This window comes from Tachypleus tridentatus, chromosome 10 (assembly GCF_004210375.1).
Source record: "Tachypleus tridentatus isolate NWPU-2018 chromosome 10, ASM421037v1, whole genome shotgun sequence".
NCBI classification, from domain to species: domain Eukaryota; kingdom Metazoa; phylum Arthropoda; class Merostomata; order Xiphosura; family Limulidae; genus Tachypleus; species Tachypleus tridentatus.
In genome coordinates, this window is record NC_134834.1 from 173,305,109 (window position 1) to 173,328,666 (window position 23,558).

The 23,558-nt window shown below is 31.6% G+C and overlaps 1 protein-coding gene across 1 annotated transcript in view; it reads right to left on the reverse strand.

Annotated features, from left to right (window-relative positions):
- The window catches only part of LOC143230934 (targeting protein for Xklp2-like), a 63,221-nt gene that overhangs the window by 25,765 nt on the left and 13,898 nt on the right, over positions 1–23,558 (reverse strand). Inside the window, exons 4-8 of the mRNA XM_076465261.1 lie at positions 21,172–21,262; positions 16,182–16,574; positions 12,143–12,467; positions 11,689–11,869; positions 1,792–1,924 (exon numbers count right to left, since the gene is read on the reverse strand). Of these exons, the coding sequence (XP_076321376.1) occupies positions 1,792–1,924; positions 11,689–11,869; positions 12,143–12,467; positions 16,182–16,574; positions 21,172–21,262 (1,123 nt within the window). The remainder of the gene's footprint in view (positions 1–1,791; positions 1,925–11,688; positions 11,870–12,142; positions 12,468–16,181; positions 16,575–21,171; positions 21,263–23,558) is intronic.

Here is a 23,558-nt window from a genome sequence, read left to right on the forward strand (position 1 = left end):
AGGAACAAATAGGAAGCATAACTACCAAAAACACTTGAGGAGAAAGCAAACACTCCTTAGGCAGAATTGTGTCAAGACAAAAGAAAAAATATGCTACAATATTCAGAGTACCAAGAGCATGGTAAGCAAGAAGACCAAGTTACCAATACTGGGTCCAGAGAAGGAGAACCAAAATTCAAAAGCAAAGCCAATGGGAGCCCCCTTATCAATTGATGAAAGACAAGGGATGAAATGTCAGAATGGATCCTGACCAAATGACCCCTTAGTAAATGTACAAAATAACCAAAAGGCCCAAAGAACTGCAAAAAGGTTCAACAAGTCAATGCAGAGGGAAAATTTACTACTGTTCAAGGACCAGGTATCCCTGAGAATCCTGAAATGCCTCTCTCAACATAAGAGAAGAATCTGTAAAAAGAGATAGAATGCAGAATTAAAGCACTAAACTCCTTTGGCCAAATCAAAGGTGGCATTTGATGCAATATATGAGAATATTAAAGTAAGTTTGGAAGACGTTGACCTTGGTCATCCAAACACCTAGAATTAATGTCCAATGAAAGGTGAGGAAATGCTCCATGGTGAACCACATAAGGATGATAAAATGGTTGAGTTTGGAAAGATTGACAACAGGATGTCAATCCTGGTTTTCTCAAGAACCACAGACAACCAGGTATAAAACCATTGTTAAATGTGAAATACTTGTTTCATAACATCCATGTGTAAAATACCATGAATCACCTTTGAGAAATGCTGGCATGAAAATGGGATTCCGAGGAAGGAAAAAGGAAACTGGTAATGAAAATACAGGAATAACAAAACAAAAAAAAAAAATCAAAGGAATAGTCTTTCTGTTAGTACCTGAAAAACCCAGGGGCATGCAGTGAACAGGCACCAGAGGTGAACAAATCTGGCTTGCCATAACCCCACAGTGTCAGAACCCAAGGGATAATCAGTGATGAAATTGCATCAAAAAAGACAATGATATGCAATTTGTCACAGAAATTGTGGAAAGGATGCAGGGTAAAAAGATGAGAAACAAAGGAGAAAATGTTTACTGAAGCCTCATATGGAAGTTGCAAAGGTATCATATAGGAAGTACATTGATGCAAGTAAGACAAGAAAATGTCTTTACCAAGGTGATCCCAACAACAAAAGAGCCACATATGAAAAAATATGGCTGAAGAAGAGAACAGAGTACAAAAATGCATTGAAAACGCCTTGGGAGAACAACAGTGGATAAGCTACGATAAGCAGTGAATGGAAAAACAGGTAACACACCTGATAAATCATGTCCATAAAAGATGGAAAATGAAGGAAATCCATGGGGAGGTAGCATTGGATAATGCAACAAAGGCTGGAGGTGAGTAAAAGGCTGCTCAAATCCTCTTGTAGTGGCCAGATTCACAAGAAAAGGCATTGTAATAAAATTACATGGAAATGAAACAGAAAATATTCCACAAATAAATGACAATGGACTAAGTGTTATCAAAACAAATTAAAATTAACTATAAAATGAACATAAGAATCGTAAGTACAAAGCAAATATTAAGCAGCAATGCACAGTGGAATGCCAAATGAAGAAGTGATGATAATCTCTACACTATAGATGGAACCATACTCATTTGTGCATTACAGCACAGCTATGCCACATAGGAGAGAGTAGGTGGGAAAAGCAAGGCCAATGACAAGCAAAAATTGTTCATGTAAAGTACATCATAAGTTAAGAAAGGCTATTATGCAAGAAGAGATAGAGTATCACGTCAGAAATAATAATTTTTAAAACATTAATCTCACTTTTTCATTTCCTCTTCTTCTAATTCTTCCTTTTGGGCTTGGCTCATTGCTGTAACAGGACGATGACGGACGACACAACGTAACTTAGGAGTATGTGGTATAGTAGTGTGTAAGAGTGGTTTGGTTTGAGCTTCTGTATAAGAAAAACAAAATCACATCAACTTACATCATTAACTTTACATTTACCAACCTTTAGTAGTTTATACCTTATAAATTACAAAACAGAAAAATAAAATTGTTTTATTACTTCACCATGTGTGAGAAAAAAATAGAAATCTTAAAAGTCATATTTTTAACTACATAACACCCATGGGCATTGTCATCTTTGACTAAACATAAATTTTCTGTTTCACAACATTATGTTATATCTTTCAAAGATAATGTTTATAAAAATGTTAAATTTGAGACAGTTTTGCTATGGAAATCTTCAATAAAATGGTTTGAGTTTTACATTATTTTTTACTTTCAGCAATTATCCATTTCAAAAACAATTTCAAATTTTTTTTATGAAAACAGACCTCTTTATATTTAATTTTTTTCCATAAATAAAAAATTAAAACTTTAAACAAGCTTATGAAACAGAAAAAAATAATTTAAGTTTCCATTAATCTTCAGAACAACTACATCTCATATCATATGTACTTTCACTCAAAATGTATTTAGAAACAAAGGTGGTCAAATTTTTTTTAAGTGGAACATGCTAATCAACAAAATTTTGTATTAAGTAACAATATCTAAAAGCTATAGCAGAAAATAAAATGCAGTTCTAGCCCTAACCTGAAGAATTAGAAAGTGAAGTTTTATTTTAAAAGAAAACAAAAAATGTAACAAGAGAGAAAATAAAAAATTAAACTTAAAATAATGATAAACAGAAAACCTATTAATGTAAACAAAATACTATTACTACATATAAGCTATTTTTAGTCATGGCCAAGAAATTCCCTGCTATCCTGCAGAAAGTGTAATTGGATAATAATTTCCTCAACAGGTCTATCACTAATATGCCAATCCTAAACTGAGACTGTAGACAAGAAGCACATTTTTTAAATCAATAATTCAAAGGCATTGTTAGAAGCTCATGTTCACATCTGGCCTGTCACTATAGCCAAAATTAAACTATTGTAATAGCATGAGCAAGCTGAATGCCACACCAGCTCAAATTCAAAATCCTCTAGTTCAATGATTTTTCAAGTTTTTATTTACATACATATACAAACGCTTTTTATCTTAACAGACCATGATGGAAACTGTACACTATGCAGCCATGTTTCTTCATAATTATGCATCCTTTCCATGGACCACCTGAAAGTAACCTGCACAACACTGAACCACAGATTGAGAACTGCTACTCTACTTCAAACTACCCAAAACATCAGAGCCAAAATTGTCAATGACCAACCTGCATTTTCTGCAACATCAGTTGGAACATTAAAACAGTATTATCATCTGATAAGACCATCCCCAGCAACAGCAGGTGTGAAAGTAGCAGTGGCTAGTTGGCAAAAAAAAACAGTAAGTTCTAGTTTAAGCCAGTGACTATCAAGGTAACTGAACCTGAAATCCATGTTAACACTTCATGGAATCATGGCAGCTACACCAAGACACCATACCTTGCAGTGTAAAGGGCATTGAAACTGTTGATCAACAACTCAGTTGAGTCATTGGAGATCATCATAAACTTTGGAGATTGTTTAGAAGCAGATTCTGCAACAGCAGTTGATTAGTTGTCAGCTCCAGCATATGGTATGGTGTAACCTCTTTAAACCATGCTATCACAGAAACATTCATTTTGGTTCACTCAACAGTTCATTTACGAACTTATTCAGAAGTATCTTCTCATAATTAAGAGGGCACGTGATAAGGAATACATCCTAAGGAGTCTCCTCTTATCATACATGAAAGTAACCATCACAATCTACAGATTGCTAACAATATCCTATTCATTGAGCTTCTCTTTATTCAAATGCTCTAAAGCATTATAAACAGAAAAGCCTAGAGACTCAGTATCAAGTGTTGCACTGCCTATCCCTAATTCCAAATGATCTTAGCAACAACCTTTAAACATAAGTTGTTTTAACTACCATCTTATTGAGAAATAGTGATGCAAAAAATGTACCTACTAAAAGCATTTCTATCAACGAGTGATTGACACATTGAAGTAAACCTTAACTTATCCTTCTCATATAGACCAGACACATGCATCCTAAAATATAATATCCTGAGGGTAGGCCAGGTTACACATCATTGACTTTTGAATTGAATACAGTTTTGAAGGAACATCAATGTGCTTTTTCAGTCTCAAAGGCTTTTGGCTATTCCACAAGTTCAGGGGTTCATGAAAAGACTGCCCAATAATGTAGTAATACATTTTTGTAAATTTTCAACCAAGTGTACTTTGTCACTATTCTTGTTTATATGCAATTCTGAGAAGTGCTGAACAAACTTTAGCCAGTTAATAAATGTCTAATAGGTTGAAAAAACCATCTAAATTAGTCTTTCAGATTCAGACCAATCAGAATCAATGTATCAGATGGATCTTTCCTATTCCATACTGCACTGCCAGATCATGTCCTCACCTTAACCACAGCTTCTTTCTTTCCTCCTTAAGTTCAATAAGATCTCAGAAAAAGCCGTTCTAAGATCCCAATTTTTGAGCTTCATAGTAAACTAGCTAATAAGAAAAATAAGGTTCAAAATAAACACCACTGAAACAGCTCTCAGATGATGATACCAAAATGTAATTTGATAATTTAATCTGGCCTGCATAGTTACAATATTGTCCTACTGGGTAAATTAAAAATACAATAAATAGCAGGTTCAGTAAATATTTTGCAAAAAATGAAATTAACACACACTGAATAAAAAAAATAAGCACAAGTGAATAAATAAAACCAAAACCTAAGTGTGCTGAAAACTTATGTACTAGCTGGCTTAAAAAGTCAATTACATTATATCTGACTGCTTAAGCAGGAGAGAATAATATATACAGTACATATGGGGGAGTTAAGCAAGAATTATAATGCTCATCATGACTGTTACTCAGTTCTAAATTTACTACCCAAATCTTAGAAAAGTTATACAAATTTAAGTCACAATAATGTAAACAGAGCTGTAGACAAATTTATTTAAAAAAAAATGGTTACCAAAATGTCACAATAAAGAGAGTAAAATTGAAAATGGAAGCAATCACAGTGATAGACTCAGACTCAACTCTAGTGGCAGTCCAGTGACATTGATTAGTAACTCATTCATATCTAACAGTGTACAAAAATCCTCAAATACCTTATATTATCCTAACCACTTATATTATCCTAATAACTTAAGTATATTAACTCTGTGAATACAAAATGGGTTAATTTTACCTTTGCCAAGACTTCAAAAAATATGCACATTATACCCCTGTTTACATTTGGTATATTCAAAAATTTAAAAAGCATTAAGCCTGTTGTACAAATAAAACATTTTTAAATAGTTTATATATATATATATATTTATACACACAAACACCTACCTTAACACTAACTGTATAGAAATTACCCAAGTGTATTCAGATGAAAAGATGGAAAATTTGAAATAAGTGACATCTTTTCCTTTACTTTCCTGACTGAAGTATCAATCAAAAACTTTCAAATTTAATAGTCTGAACAGTTAACCTTTTAACACCCATTTCAATTGTATTAAGGATTATTGCTTTACTTTGTACTCATTGAAGCAGTAATTCTCTCATTGAAAGCAACAAATCCAGCAGGAGCAAATTAGCTGTTTTCAGTAGAACAAACTAACCATAAATATCACATCAATTTCACACTATGCTTAGACTCAACCTTATTAAATTTTTGAAATTTTAATGAAGTAATACTAATAAAAGTGCAGAAGTTTTTAATTTTTACACTTTCATTACTTTAAATATGCATATAAAAATCAATAAATAAAATACATGCAAATAAGTATTAATAATGTATACTTGGGGTCCAGAATTGAATACAAGTAGCTTTGAAATATGATTTTAAACATAAAAAATATCTATGTCACAAGATAAAGTGTCTTAAAACTACTACATTTTACCTATAAATAGGTTAAAAAAAAAAGAGATCTTAGCTATTCTTGTTTATTGCTGCCATCCACATGCAGTTTTTTTGTTTTGTTTTTAATCACACATGACAAGCCTTCTGCACACACCATTGGATTAAATGATTCCAACATGTCTCTAATGAAAATTATCACGTGTTACCTATCCACCAACATATTATGCACGTGACTACCTCTATGTGCCTCTACTGAAAAATTTGGTAGATGACAGAAGCACCAGAAGTGAATGAGGATGAAGGATGGGATGTGTGAGAAGATGGAAGTATTTATTGGAGATACATTTTTAGTATGGAAAAAAAAATCATAGCTTAACTATAATTCCACATTAATTAGGAGGAGGAACCAGTGTGAATGAAGAGCAGATATACTTCCCCACGTGTTTGGAGAATACCCTTGTAGATGAGAGAGTTACATCTGAGGACCTAGAGAGAGGAACTGCACCACTTTTAATCCAGTTATACTCTTCACCCAGCTGAGAAACGTGTAAAAAACAGAGTAGAAAATGAGAGAAGCACATCCTAATGGAAGAGTATGTGGTAGAAAACTGATCCTAACCAAAGAAAGAGATAGTAACTCAATAGCACAATATGAAAGCAGGCAAATTAGAATGCAACCCATGGTGTAGAGTGTAAGTTCTGTAAGAGTGGTTTCTTTTAAGAATATACTATAAGTGAATTAAACACAGTCAAAACACCACTGCCTTACTTTGAAATGAATCATAATAGCTTTCTCATGTGCAAGCCATGGCACCATAAGGAGGAGTGACAACTAAGGGGAAGGACAGGAAACCAGAATCAGTATTACACATTGCTATCACTGAAATAACTGGGCAATCAAATAGGAAATGATTGAGTGTTACTATGCAGATGTCACCCAACACTTCAAGGATTCCAGGACCATAGCAAAGACAAAACACCTTAAAAAGGGAACAGATGCTAATTCCAAAGAAAAAGAGTAGGTACATGTGTTTGAGATAAAACAAGATTACAACCAAAAGGTCTCATCAACAAATAAATCATATTTGTAAAGTCAGAGCCATAGGCAATAAATGAGCTAGCAGGAAGGTAAGGAAGGAGAAGATGTCCCCAGAAAATCCCTCAGGATTTCTGTGAAGAGTATTGAAATCAAAGACATTTTATAGAAAGGCACTGCAATATGGCTATGTGGGAAAAGGAGGAGATGAGAAAACTGGGTATGAGCTCTAATGGGAGATTTGGGACCCACCCATCCAAATTGACAAAACACAACCCAACAGATGTAGGTTGAGATATGGACAGTCAAGTCCCATAAAAAGTGAGGACAGACTGGTTCTAAGGCCATGAGGAAAAAGCATACTAACATCATCACCCAAATGAGAGGTAAATTGGTCATATGAACTTAAATGACTATGGCAGAGAAAATACCAAATTGGGATGGTAAGATTGGTCATGCAATAACAAAGGGCGTGGGACATGAGATATAGAATCAAGAGATAAAACATTATATACCTGAGAAAACTGTGGATGGCCCAACATAATCCTTAGGGAGGGCATGGTATGGCATAGGAAAATGAGGAGGAAGGGAAACAATGTCTGAAGATACAAGTTGAATGACATTCAGTCTCCAAGTGAATAAATAAACTGAAGACAAATCTCCTGTCACCAGCACCTGAAGCCTGTGGTATAATGACTGTTGATGTCATTACACTAAAAGTGGTGACATTAGCTTCAGAATTCAAGTTGAATCAGTTAACAAGTGTTAGAAATAAAAAGTTATGCGACTAGAATAAAAGTAAGTAAACTCAAATATTTTAAAATTAAATAAAGCCACTTAGAGAAAAATAGTCTCAAACACTGAACAAAAAAAGACTAAATAGTGCAAGCATTATCAAACAAAGAGAGATAGTTCAGTAGAGTGAATAGAGGGAATCACATGTGTTATGAGTGTACCTTACTCCTATCAATGGTTAAGTGACAAATGATTTGTAAGATACACATTAGAAACATTTCATTCCACGATCAGGTGTGGAAGGCTTGCAGCATGCATAATAAAAACGTTTGTATATAGAGAGCAGCAGTAAATGAGAATAGCTGATAGTTAAACTTGTAAAACACCTTAAAAAGTGGTCACATGCTGATCTTAAAAGGTAAGGGACCCACCCATCCCCTTGTAAATCAAGAAAAGCAAAAGCCATAAAACATTACATACCTGAGAAATAAAATCTAAAAACTTTGGATGGCCAAGGCATACTAACTTCATCGTGAGACAAAAACTGCCACCAATAAAATATTGAATGGATACACTAATAGATTTTCATTTTCAAGGAAAAGTATCCATAAGTTTTATGATACTTGCCACATTTGAAATTTATATGATGCTACAAAAATATTTTATAAACAAATCCAATATATGAAATTAGTGTTTTTTTTGTGTTTTTTTGCATTACAATTCACATGCACTGTGGTCATAGTGCTCAAAGTTCCTTTAACATGATGTAAGAAAAAAGTTAGATATTAAACCTGTAAACAGAATTAGCACTGTAAACAAACTTTGACCAATAATGTAACCATCATAAAATTATTTTGTGTGTTTGTGTGTGCATGTCCCAGAAAAAGTACACTTTAAAAGTGTACAAAAGTACAAAAACCTGGTAATTACCAAATAAAGAATGCATTTATTTAAATACTAATGAATGAAAGTTCATCACCTCAGGGAATGATTCTAGGGGGTTGTTCTAAATCATCCAGCAGATATTATCCTCGAGTTCATTAACAGTTCAAGGCTTTGGATTAACATAAATTCACATTTTTTAGATAACGCATTAAAAAGAAATCTGTACATTACAAATCAGGTGAATATGGAGGCAACTACGCATCCTCGATAACTAGGTTAGTTATTGTCAAATCAGCTACTGATAACTAGGTTAGTTGTGGTCAAATGACTGAGGAACTATCTTTTTAAATTACACAGTCTCACCAAAAATGGAGATATTTGCATAAGAACACTGTTTCCAACATGACAGAGCAACCCTTCATACAACCAATGAGATAAAGTACCATTCTACTGATCATGTCACAATCAGTCATCACTGATTGCCAATTACTATATTGCACATCTGACCCAATTCTGATCATGTACAGTAAAGTTGATCATGTCACTGCATATTATTATTGACATTTTAATATTAAAAACTGTAACAACTACAGAGAATGTACTTTGAAGCTTCACGAAATTTTAAACGGTTGAATTTTTCAGTAAGTGAACCATACAAAACTTTTTTTTTGAACAAGTGAAAAATTTAAATGGGAATTTATTTTGTGGCTAGTACATGATCAATACATAACACAAAGAAACTGTTGTGAGATGCAAACAAATTATTGAGGTTCATTGCCTAATTTCATCATTTACTTCAGCTATAAGTGAAGATTTTTGTTCTCTCTCTAAACATTTTGAATTCAACCAAAAAAGAGTATTCCAACCAAAAGTCAAATAAAGTGACAGTCTTTGAAAGTTTTTGTTTGTAATCCACCATTATTCTAGGGCCTCCATGTAAGAAGATGAAGGCTACATGCACATAGTATGTACCCTAATGCACAAGGGGTAAAGGATTGTCATTCACAGTGCATCCACATACTAACTTTGACTTGTACACAAATTGCGTGTTGCAGTGGAATTAGCTGTATGCTATACCTCATGTATCTCGATTGTGCCAAGATCAAAGTCATGTCACAAATCAACTTTTCAAAAAACAAACATTAAGTCATTACAATTTTTGAAAATCCAGTAATAATAATAATAATAGCTAAATGTTTTCTTTTGGTGCAAACTTCAGAAATGACTGGTGCTGCAAGACAGACATTGTAAAAAAGAGTAAAAAAGGTTTACTCCTAAGAACTGGTGAAATGAGTATAAAACTTCCAGTATGGTATTAATGGCATATCATCCTGAGAACTTCATGGGAAAAGCCTGTACAAATCTTTGGCAAGCTCACAGTTTGTATTAGCCTTGTGCATAGGGTTCTTTTATTAACTGTTTACTAATGTACGGTCCATAAAGAAATTAGTGTAATAATATCTCATCTTTTCACAATCTCTTGTCTTTAATTTTATTACAACTTTAGACCTTATCTAAGTATACAATAGACAATTGATTATTGCAAGAGAATGTAGTGTAAACATCTGATCAGGTTACAATTACAAATAAGTTGGATTGAGATGGATTCATGATTTTCTTCTACTTTTTTTTATCTAACCTAATTTTTATACTTTAGTTACTTTTCCAAAAACATAAGTGAAAAACAAGAAACTATGAATTTACATTAGAGCTGAAGCCTGTTTCAGTAATTTGTACTCAAGTGTACTCCCTTAGTATTTGTGTTTCATACTATGTTGGTTTTCCACAAACTCATTAACGTTCTTTTTAAACATACATTCTGAAATCCAAAACACACATCAGACACTCGATCAGAATACTCTAAATTACTGTAATGTAAATGGCTTTCTAACAAAGCTATAACTAAGGGGAAAAAAATTATATTAACTATTTGAAGCACAAAATGCAATAGGAAGCAATGAAATTAAAGCCAAATGCCTATTTACAGGCAGCAAAAAGAAATAAATGTACAAGGAATCTTGTAAAGAAAAAGTTACACATTCTATTGATTATAAATAATTCAATAGCAATATCACAGAAAATTGAAAATATTTTTGAAAATACAATGAAACAAGAAGGGCATGTCATGTGGGCTTGAGTTTTTTTTTAAACATCCTAGTAATGCAAGAAGCTTTGAAGGTCTACATTTTTCTTTCTGGCTTCTGTATATTTATGTAAGTGTTTATAATCAGTTGAACACTAACAAAGTCATACAAGAGTAGGAAAAAACCTAAAATGTTCAATTAAGAGCACAGATGTGTCACAATACAGAGAAATGAAGAATAAGAACTTACTTAAATATTTTCTTTTAAAAATTAAAAAAGTAGATAATATAAAAAATTAAACTATAAACTATGTTTTGGTGTAAAGCTTATTAACGTACTTAAATAATAATATTCTTTAATTAGATCTTGAATATAACTGTAAAGAAAATGGTAGACAAATTACTGAAAAACTTTTGAAGTCAAGCACAAGACAACATAATGTGCCATATGTGCTCTGCCCACCATGAGCACTGAAACTTGTTTCCTACAGTTGTAAACCCACAGATATATCACTAGCACTACTGGGAGGCATTATTGAATGACAAGATAACACTATGTATAGAACTTTAGCCATCTCTACAAAATATCCAATAAATTTTAACCAAATCAAAATAGTGAATTTTGTGTTCAGAGAAGCAATAACAATTGGTTATAGCTCTTGATGACGAGAAACCCACTTGATATAAAAATGTATGTCAGAATGGCTGATATGGGTATTAACACTTTTATTCATATGGAGAAAACAATGTTACAACCTTCGTAGGTTATATTCAGGTTATTGACTTACCAATAAAAGTGTTAATACCCATACGAGCTGTTCTGAGATACAATTGGTTATAGCAATATGAATTAATTTTTCTCTTATCCATCAATAAGCATTTAAAAGCTTATTACTGATTCAAGCTGAGCTCTAATATTGAAATAATTTACTTCTGGAAACTAAAGAATAAAATTCTTAGAATAATACAAGTTCATAATGTTTTGTGTTTCAAAGTCAACATTTTGAATTTATGAATTTTTAGTACTACTTATTGAATTTATAAACAGCAAAAAAGAAAGAAAGAAACACATTTTAAAACAAAAATATTCCAGAAAATCAATTATCAGGTATTTTTGTACACAAAATCTGTACCTGATTTGAATTTCATCCCAGGACAAATGCTGTGGAATCTTTCTGGAGTTTTAGAACTAAAGGTTTTTATCTGTTGAGCTAAACTACAGTACTGTTCTTTTGGTTCCCCATTTTGATCTCTTTTTCGATTAGTCATAAACTTGAAAGGAATGGGTTTTGTAACTTTCTCTTTCTGCTTCTCCTGTGAAAAAAAACAACAAATTTTTTATTTTTGTTTTTCTGCTACAGTAGATGACCTTTCTAAATACATCAAACAAGTCTTATAAAATATTTTCTTTATTACACGTTACATTTTGATAAAAATTATTTAACACTATTGATAAAAATTTGTAATTTTCTAATTTTTGTAGATGTAATATTAAAAGCAAAAATTTAATAATTTTGAAGATTACACTTCACTAATTTTTACATCCATATAAAATCAGGGTTGAAATTCATGAAAAAATAAACATACTTGGTGCTGTTTGGGTGATCTTCTTCTCAGACTTCTAACAAAATCCCTCTCCTTCGGTTGTACATCACTGGAGATTTGGTTTTTGAGTCTCTGATCAGTAACAAACTTAAATGGTTCAACAACAGTACAATGGAGTTGAGATTTTGATGCCACAAAATTACTCTGATCGATCACTTTTGGAACCCGAAGAGACTTTTTATGGAAATATTCATACTTCTTTCTATTAGTTGCCAACTGTTTTCTCATTTCACTAATTTTTTTTAATTCTAATTCTTCTGTTGAGTGAACCAATTTTGACTTACCCCGTAGTTTATTGAGCGTTCGACTGAGAAAAAAAAAGGCACATAACAGGTTCAAAGAAAGTAACTAACAAATATTAAAGTTAGTGTGGTAAACACGTTTCATATTTCAAGTCAAAGATCTATAAAAATACGGATTCAAGATTACACTAAATATAAACATTTAATAAGGTCACAAAAGTGATTTCTTCAAAATATTTGACAAATTATAGTAAAAGTTTATTAGTGAAATATTTTAGCCTTCCAATTCATTATCTTTACAAAAATGACAGTACTAATATGTATATTTTAACTTAGTTACTAAACTCTAAACGTGAAGTCTTTGTACTATCAGTAAAGAAAGATTTATTAAAAGTTTTATTTGTATGACAATGTTAAATCACACATCTAAAAGTCATACTATGGCACAAAGGCATTATATGCCATAACTGTTATTAATACACATAACTCAATTTCAAAAGCAGTTAGACTAACAAATTATGACTTCTAAACAAACAGAGATATAAAATTATATAAGATATCTGAGAATGAAAAACAAGCTTTCTTCCAATTACCAATTCACCATTTCCTCAAAAATAAAATATACAACAGTGAAAATTAACTAACAGGAGTTAATGTTCTGTATAGCACCATTTGTAAATAACACATTTTGTAACACTAATCACACCACAGTATTAAAATTAATATTTTTCAGACCTTAACTACTACATATGATACTAGTTTTGTATTCATTTCTTCTATAAATGGTACTCCAAAACAGTAAAAGACTAATTCTGGAATGGATGGTTTACACTTAAGTAGGAAAGGGTCTGGCACGTTTGCAAAGGTTATTAACTTGGCTGTATGGGAAGTTTTAAACAAGAACTAGATAGCAGTAAGGACAGATAAACTAAATAAAACAAAACTGAGATGTAAAGAAAGTTTAGTAAAGTATATCAGCATAAAAGAAATTATAAAAACAGGCTTCATTGTTACTATTGTAATACTAAGAGAATAAGAAATAAAATAGACTTTAGGGCACTGGCATGAATAGAAAATTTTGATATAATGGGAATAACTGAAACATGGTTAAATGCAAATAATTTTGATGACAGAAATTTTCTATAAAATACATGGTTATAGGTTATTTCATAGAGGCAGAGAAGTAAAGAGAGAGAGTAGGAGTGGCCATATATGTAAAGTGCAAGTTGCATCCTCTTGAAGTTGAGAATATTAATGATAATAGAAAGGTGACTGAATCCACTTGGGTTTCTCTTAGTGGATATCAAGGGTAAAAGAAAAAACTCCTACAAGGAAGAACAGTTTCTGGAAACTGTTCAACATGGATTTCTTCACCAATTTGTAAGAAGTTTCAGAAATAATGTTAATTTAGATTTATTGTTAACTTCTAATACAGAAATGGTTGATCATTGTTGTATTAAGTTTAATTTTTTGCTGCATGTGGAAATCAGGAACAATATTTTGATTCCAAATTAAAAAAAACAAACAAATTTTGAAGGGATGTAACAAGAATTACCTGTTATGAATTAAGCAGCCAAGTTATTTGGAGCCACTGAGCAAATATGGAAAATGTTTAAACTTTTCAGTATTCAAAAGAACTATATTCCTTACAGAAAAAAGGGAAGCTGCAGGTAATAAGCCAGGTTGGCTCATAAAAAGTTTGAGAGATTGAATTAAAGATAGGAATTATAGATTTAAAAAAAATTAAATTGACTGGTATTATACAAGACAAAAAAAATTGTTCAAACAGGAAACTGGGATGTCCCAAAGAATGTATGAAAAAAAATTGAGTTGAAAACAAAAATTAACAGTAAGGATTTCTTTTAAGTATATTAGAGGTAAACAACACAGGTTTGTATATGCTGATTATGAACTGGCTGGATTATTAAATTTTGTTGTTGTTTTTTTTATCCAGTTTTTACTTATGAAGACTTGTGCAGTATTTCTCATCTTGTGCAAGTGATAGATGAAAACAAAGATTAACCAGACAACTACATAAATTATAAGCTTATTAAAATAAAATTAGGAAGTTTAACGAATGACAAGGCTTCTGGACCAGATATTTTTCCCTGAAGGTTTTATTGGAGATCAAGGTTTGAATATGTAAGCTTCTTGCCACAAATGTTTGTAAGTCCTTAAACAGTAGACAAGTGCCAACAAATAAGAAATTAGTTAATGTCATTCCTATCTTCAAGGGAGGTAACACAAGTTTTTTTTTCTTTTAAACCTGTGATGAATTCACTTCTTTAACTTAATAAAAATACTATAGTATAATCTATTTTATCTAATTTATTCTTACAGTAAAACATCCTAGTCTTATATTAGTTGTGGGAAAAGTTTTGGAAAGTTTGATAAAAGATACTTTACACAGTCATTTAACAAAATTTAGAATTTTATTGGATAGCCAACATGGTTTCACTAAGGGAAAATCTTAACTCACAAATATTTTTGCTTGCTTTGTAGATGAGAATAAGGCTGTAGATTTGGTATAATTGTATTTTCAGAAAGCATTTTGCAAAGTGATATATAAAAGGTTTGTAAATAAACTTATTTCAGTAGGTGTGGGGAATAAGTCAACTAATTAAATAAAAGAGTGGCATAATGGAAGAAAGCAGAGAGTTGTTATGCATGAAGTTCAGTCAAACTGGATTAATGTTTTAAGTGGCATATCTCAGGGCTCACTCTTAGGATCATTGTTCTTTCTAATTTTTCAAGCACTTTGACAACTTTTTGAACAATAAATGCTTTCAAAACCAGATAGTTGCAAAAGAAGCTTTCACAGAGTTCACTGACCATGGAAACTCTGATCTCTACAGCAGGGGCATAAACAGTTAGAAAAAGTGTGTTGAAGCAAATGGTGCTTTACAACACTGGTTTATACTTTTTCAAGCTTTGCAGTTCAAAAAGGACATTTCTGGACAACCTAATATCTGTCTGTATATTTATGTGCACTGTTACTAACATAAAAAAACAACCTTAAGCTAGTGTTTTCACTATACAAACAGCAATAATGTGTTCTGAATTTTGTAGACAACAACACATGTAAATGCTATTACAATGAGCCATATTAAAACCTAAAATACTTTGTCTTTTCATACAGGCTGCATTAATACAAATACATGGAAGTGAATTTAAAATATAAAATTTGAATTAAAATATAGTAGCTTATAATGACAATTTAAGAAAGTACTCTGTACAAACAAACTAACAAAATATAACAAAATATGTTCAGAGAAAAATATTTTAAATATACAGACTAATACTTAAAAACATTAGAAAAATGAAGCTTAAATTTATAACCGAGTAAAAAAATGCTCTGTGATTAAATTATGACTTGTGAACTCTAATCTCATGTGCTTTTCTTTTTTCTTTTAAACCTGTGATAAAGTCACTTCAACTTAACAATAAAAATACCATAGTATATTCCATTTCATCTAATTTATTCTTACAGTAAAACATCCCAGTCTAAAAAGCAACGAAAATTTCATTTAATTAGAACATTTTTGTTCTAATATATGAAAATTCTTTCTGATTTTTTAAAAATGAAATGCAAAACATACATAAGCCATATTTAATAATGTTTTTACCAACAGTAGTTAATTCATTCATAAGCTCCATACCAATCCCAGGAAAACCCAAAAATTCAGTTTGTTTTTATTTCACACCTGAAGACAAATATGACATTATTCTATCAAATGAGTACTCAAAAGTTACAAAATTTAGACATATAATAAACTAACCGGACACAGCTTGGTGTAGAAGAAGGTAGCAGCTTTGACACCTTAGGTGGTACTATGGAGTCAGTATTAAACGAGCTTGCTCGTTTCTGGGTAGCTGAGGAACGTGAAGAGTCAGTTAGCCTTGTTCTTGCAGATAATGACCTTTTTACTCTAGTAACAGTATTTTCCTTCATTGGTGATATAGGTCGAGGTTGCAGTTTCTTCTCTTGTATTTCTAACATACGAGCTTTCTTCTTAGCTGGAGTATTACTAGTTTCAGTTTCTGGCAAAAGGGATTTTTTCAACCGAGCTGGTGTCCATCTGAGGGGATACTTATGAACTGATTTCGATTTCTTTTGGTTTGATGATTTAGACTTTGAGTTGCTGTTTCCATTAACCTTTTTATTGAATATCCTGAAAAAAAAAAGGTGGTGAGGAGGTGTACATGTGGCAAACATAAACAAAAATACACCTTTAAATATCATAATTAGGGTTTTCAATTATCAATATATGCCATTCAGTGCAAGTTTCCTTAAGCAAATGAATCATAATGTTTTACAATAGAATGATATTACCTGAAAGTATTATCAGCCTATTTACTGCTGCTGCTGGGAAATTTACTTCCCAGTAGTAGTGGAAAGGTTAACAGTGACAGAAGTTTACAATTCAAAATGTTATAAACAACAATACATTTAAAAACAGAACTTGCTTTTTTACATTTTTGATAATACTGAATGATGAATAACAGTGTACTGTTGCACTGTTCCCTTTGTAGGCAAGTAATAATCTTCATATTTCCAGTATTGTATAACTAAGGCAAACATACTTGTCATAGTTTCAACTAAATAATTTAATACTTGTTGGGTACTTTAAAACAAGCAAAAAACAAATGGGTGGTGAATACTGCCTTCCTTCTAGTGACAAGTTCAAATACTTTTACTAAAGTTATCATAGCAATGACAAAGTGAGCATGCTTAGTGGAAATGTAAACCTATTGTTTATTTACTTAAGCACAAAGCTACACAATGGATTATTTATGTTCTGCCCACCATGAGTATCAAAATCTGGTTAATAGTGTTGCAAGGACTCAACTTTGGATTTTAATGAGTCAGGAAGGTCCCCAGAGACATTTTGCCTTAAAAAGGGGGAGCACAAATAAGTCCCATAAGGAGGTTGAAGTAAATGGGCATGGGATAAAAGGATACTGTGAACCAAAAGATTCCAAGAGCAGAGAGAAGAAGGAAGAGGACAATCAAACCACAATGAAAAACACCAGGGCTCAAGTCTCCACTGAAAACCACTTGGTGAAATTATAAAGAGCCTCAGACAAAAAGTCAATAAAGGAAGGAAGATAAGGCAGATAGGAGAGAACTGAAGTTAGGAAAACATGATTACAGTATTGGGATTCAAACTTCACTGAGGCAGAAGAAAGACCAACTGCTACAAGTCCAAAAAAAAGAAACTCGCACCATTGGTAAGCCAAAGTATAGAGATGCAAATCTATTGGTACAAACTCCAATATCCAATAAGGAGTAGGGAAAACAAGGCCTTGGTCCAAAAGTGTCTCACTTAAAAGGGAAGGAGAGGAATTAACAGAAACTGGAAATAAGGATAAAAGTAACAAATGTGATTGATCAATTTCAGAAAAAGAGGAGACCTAAGTACATCCACTGGAATTACAAATGACTGTGTGGTATAGATTGAGAGAGGAAACAGGCTGTCAAAACTACTCTCTTGTTCAGGTACCCTTGAACAAAGCATGACAGGAAAATGTGCACAAAAGTAGCCAACTCCTGACAAACCAAAAATGTAATGTCTTCTACTGATAACTGCAAACTTAAAGCCACTGTGGATGAAGTGATGTAACTACTGTATGACCAGTAGTAGAAATGCTAAATTCTGAAATCATGTCAACTACAAATAGTTTTCAAACATCAAAAAAATCCACACAGAGAGCTTTAAAAATTAGTAAAGACATGTAACATTAATGTCTAGAAATGAAATGTTAGAGAACTCACATCTAACAAAAAAAAAGTTCTCCAAAAATCAAGTAACTAACTGATCAAAATTCCATGAGTAAAATTCGATCAAAAACATATCTAATTGCCATGAGTGCCAATCAAGAAATAAAGTTGAGCTAAACTGCATAAATGGAGTCAACTGAAGAAAATGTTGTGTTTCACTACAACTGGTGGAGAATTGCTGTACACTTTTATGCAGCTGCCTCAAGTAAAAATTATTTGTAGCACATAGAGAACAGTACAAGTCGAGAAAAGCTGTTATACAAAGTGTAGGTAAAATATTGTATCAAAATTTCCTTTTTATCCTTTTTTCACAAAGTTCTCCAAGGCTGTCTATAATATTCATTTCTTTTATCCGTGTGTTCATAGAATGACTACATCAATTCTCAACAACACTATTACTGGCACCTATGCAGAACACTGTTTCCACAAGCAAAGACATTTTTAAAATCCTTCCTTCTGTATGGATGCATACACACACTTCCAAAGTCCCTAATTCTTTGACTTCATTCATGTAGTACTTAAATCATTTTCTTCAAATCTTTCCATTCTACACTTTTCTTAATTTTATCAAAATTTGTTATTTTTATCATCTTGCTCTACAAAGTGAATTCAAACACTCAATTTCTTTGGAAGTGTTGCCCAGTTTGTTGGATCTATCCAAAACATACTTCAGTAAACCTCACTTTCAAATGAAAAGAGCCTTGATTCAAGATAGGTCTGTACACTTGGAATGACTATAATTCTCAGTTTGTATGCATATTTCTCAGCGCAGTCTACATTTTCATTAAACTATAATTGACACTGACAGTAGCATATTCATGTCTTTCAGTGACCAGCTTCAAGCAAAGTGCCTTTAAGATGCCATAAACTTCATTTCCAATTCAGTTTGAACTTTTTCAAAAAATTTTCATGGGGTGTACATGAAGTGTCTTTCTTCAATTCCTGTAAGACATCCTTTGCTCCTCCTAACATAAGTAGTATCTAATGGTGTAGAATGTTTCCTTTTTGAAACTGCAAACACAGAATAGACCATCTTTGCATCCAACACATCTCTGTATACAGTTCTTGACACAAAAACTGTTTGTTTTTTTTTCAACAGTCAAAGACAACGCTAATAATAGTCTCTTTGCAACTGGAAAGGGAATTCTCTACTTCTCTAGAAAGAATTACAAAATTACAGAGTAAATGATTTACTTCACATGTTGCGTGCAAGATATCATGCACTGACAGTCACCTCACACTTCTTCTTGAGTTTTTCAGAGCATTTGAATTAGTATTATAAAATTGTCATGAAGTCTTTTACATCAACAAATAACTTAAGTACACTGTCTTTTAATACCAAAATAATTCTATGAGAAACACTGAGAATGCCTTGAAGTCAAAGTCAATTGTCATTTTTCACTTTTATGAGCAATCTTTTGTAAACCCCAGTATTTCTTCCACCTTTGAATAAATCACAAATGCTCCTCTTTAGATCATTTGAATCTGCATCACTAAACCTAACAATGTTCTGTAAGAAATCATAGAAGTAAAATTGTATACCTTGTTCTGTTAGCTACATTTATCTAGAATGAAGACAAATGACAAACCAGCAACACTATTCCAAGCATTTTTTAAGAACTTTAAAGCACAAATGTAAACATGAGTTTTGTATAACATACAGTGTAATGAAACAATTTAATAAAAACAAAGCCCAAATTCATTAAATACATGGATAGCACAATCTTTGTAAAATAAAATTTTAGTGAGTGTGACATAGAAATGTATTAGAAACAACAGTGCTACTGTAATTAAGCTAAACAATCTTAACATTTGGAATAATTAAAAACAGTACTAAGTAAAAATACTAATTTCAATTAGCTGATTCTTTTCACAAGTCATAACACTAACATTTTAGCTAAACAATCTTGACTTAATAATAACTTGTAATGAAAAATCTCAATTCCAGTGAAAATATTTTGATTACTTAGATAATCAAATTTATCTATGGGTGAAAATTAATTTTGATCAGATGATCCTTATTGTAACATTAATTGACTTGATCATAATTTCAGTTAATCAATTATTTTACATTAAATTAAATGATGTGATCAATGCTCAAAGGTGATTAATTTTGTTGATGAAATAAGTTAATTGCTCAAAACACTAACTTTAAATTTATAGCATTAAAACTCAAATTCCTATTTCATGTGAAATAAAATATGGTGTTCATTCAAAGATCAATGCAATCATATAGCAAATATTACATTCCAAAACAGGTTACAAACTGATCAAACTGTGTGTATTATAACAATATATTTTAAATGAAAATTATTTTTGAAGTGTACTTAAAGCACTGATACTTTAGTATCTATAGCAAAAATTAAAAGCAATGAAAACATTTTGATTCCAGAAATATTCTCTTATGTACTAAAAACTGATTATGTTTTAAAGTACAAAGAAAGTATATCTTGTTGCTGCATTTAAGTTTAAAAATGACACAGATATAAATATGAATTTTCTAAACATTCAATTTTGCGCAAGTCTCAAATAACTATTTTTATTGAACAGTTAGAAGTATTATTGCTGTTAGTGCAAAACTTTGCACATGAAAAATATTCTATGTGTATACACACATTGGTACATATACTTGTATATCCCTTCCATGTCCCCAATGAACATTAATAATAATAGTTCTACTCTTACAAACAATACAATCAATATTATTTGCTTTATCTTTCAAATGTTTTGCTTAATCAGTCAGTTGAAAGTTGATAAAACAATCACATATTAGCATGAATGGTGAATGAGTCATAAATATAAATCAGAGTAAAGAGTCAGTCTATGTAGTTTTCATTTTGTGAAAACTTCAATGTGTACCCAATTATTGATTACCAATACATTCACGGTACACACTTTTTCAACCTTGAACAAAGTTTATGCAATTGATTCATTAAATTTGATCAGCTTTACTGCATGTGCCATTATCACAATCTCTTTAAACTTACCCTCTTTGCATCTTGTTAGATTTCTTCTTCTGAGAGTTATTTTTAATGGATAACACAGCAGACAGATTAGGAGGAACTTCAAGATTAACAACTAAAAGGTAAATAAAAAATAAGTTAAAATATACATATTTTCTGTTCATTTCAGTAGTAGAAGCAGCAGAGATGAATAAAAACAGAAATTTCATTACAACATTACTTGTAAACTGAACAAATACTCCTACATTTTTTAAAACACTTAAAATTATCTCTCAAAATCAGTCTACATTTCAGTATACTCATACAGCTTTCACAGATACACCACAAGTAAAACCAAACTAATGCAACCGTAAAACCACGTATGAGAATGAATAAAACCAATAAACCTTAAATCTTCAAACAATTGAGGAATGCTAAGAGCAAACTATAACCTGACTAATTTAAAACTTAAATTTTTATCATTTCATTTAATTAAAGTAAATTGTATCCAACTTTTAAATTCAAACAATTTAACACTAAAAATAATTGGCAGACTTAATATATCTTGGCTATTTACGAGTCTACTGTTTCACTAATGATGTCACAATCAGAAATCAATTATAACAAATTATAGTACGCAACTGACCTAATTCTAATCATGTACAATAAATATGATGGTGCTGTTGTATAGTTTGTTGACAGTTTAACCTTAAAAACTACAATGACTACAGGGAATGTACTTTGAAATTTCATTAAATTTGAAATGGTTGAAGTTATCAAAAAATGTACTATGAAAAAAAGTCAATTTCTTTTTTGTTTATATTTGAACAAGAGGAAAATAAAATTAGAAATGACCTTTTGGCTAAAACATGATTGATATATAATGTTATATGACCATTATGAGAGACAAACAAATAGTTCAGTTTCCTTGCCTAAATTCTTCATTCACTTCAGCCTCAAGTTCAAAAATCTTTGCTATCACTCTACACATTTTGAGCTAATCTAAATGAAGTGTTTCAACCAAAGATCAAACAAAGTAACAGCAAATGAAAGTTTTTGTTTGTAACCTAGCGTGATTCTCAGGCCTCTATGCACATGGTGTATTAGTGTACATATTGTAATGCATGCAATCAGAGTTCACACAGTGCAAATGTTCATCATTCACATAGCATCCATGTTCTAACTATCAACTTGCAAACAGAGTTAGCTGTATACTATATTCTACATGGCTTTTTTGTGCTGTGAATAAAGCCATGCCCAGAATAAGACTTTCCCCAAAAATAAAACTGAAGGTCATTCCAGTTTTGAAACATACAGTAAAAATAAGAAGAGTTAAATGTTCTTATCTTGCATGAATTGGAGAATGGCCAGTGCTCTGAGATAGACATTGTTAAAAGAGAGAAAAAAAAGTTTGCTCCTAAGAACTAGTAAACTCAGCTTAAAATTCAACAGGGAGTCACATGCCATATCATCCTGAGAACTTCACACGAAAATTTAACATAGATCTCTGGCTGCAACACAATATGTATTACCGATTTTTTGCTAATGTACAGTCTGATATAGAAAACAACAACAAAAATCTAAATTATTACACTCTCCCCCACTCACAAAATTAAGCAGTATTCCTCATCTTGTGCAAATAAGAGATGAAAAGAAAACTGAACAAGACAATTGCATAAATTTTGAGCTTGTTAAAATTGGGAATTTTAAAGAATGACAAGGCTTCTAGGTCAGATAATATTTCCCCAGAGATTTTAAAGGAGTTCAAGAATTGGATATGTAAGCCACTTGCCACAACTGTTTGCAAGTCCTTAAAAAGTATACAAATACCACCAGATTGAAAATTAGCTAATATCACTCCTACCTTCAAGGAAGGTAACACAAGTTGTTCCAATAACTACAGGGCTATTAGTTTTACATTAGTTGTGAGAAAAGTTTTGGAGTTTGATAAAAAATACTTCATGCAGTCATTTAACAAAGTTTAAAATTTTATTGGATAGTCAACATGGTTTCACTTAGGGAAAACCTTACCTTAGAAATCTTTACACACTTTGGAAATGTTACTGCATATGTAGATGAGGGTAAGGCTGTAGATTTAGTATATCTGAACTTTCAGAAAGCATTTGGTGAAGTGATGCATAAAAGGTTTGTAAATAAATTTATCCCAGTAGGTGTGGGGGATAATTTAATTAATTAAATAGAAAAGTAGCATGATGGAAGAAAGCAGAGTTGTTATACATGGAGTTCAGTCAAGCTGGATTAATGTTGCAAGTGATGCATCTCAGGTTACAGTCTTAAGACCTTTTCTCTTTTTGATTTACATCAATGATATAGTTACATGGATGAAGAATGGTCAAGTTGAATTTATTGATGATATTAAGGTATCTGGTGTTGCTAGCTGTGAAAATGATGCTGCTGTAACAGATTTGCTA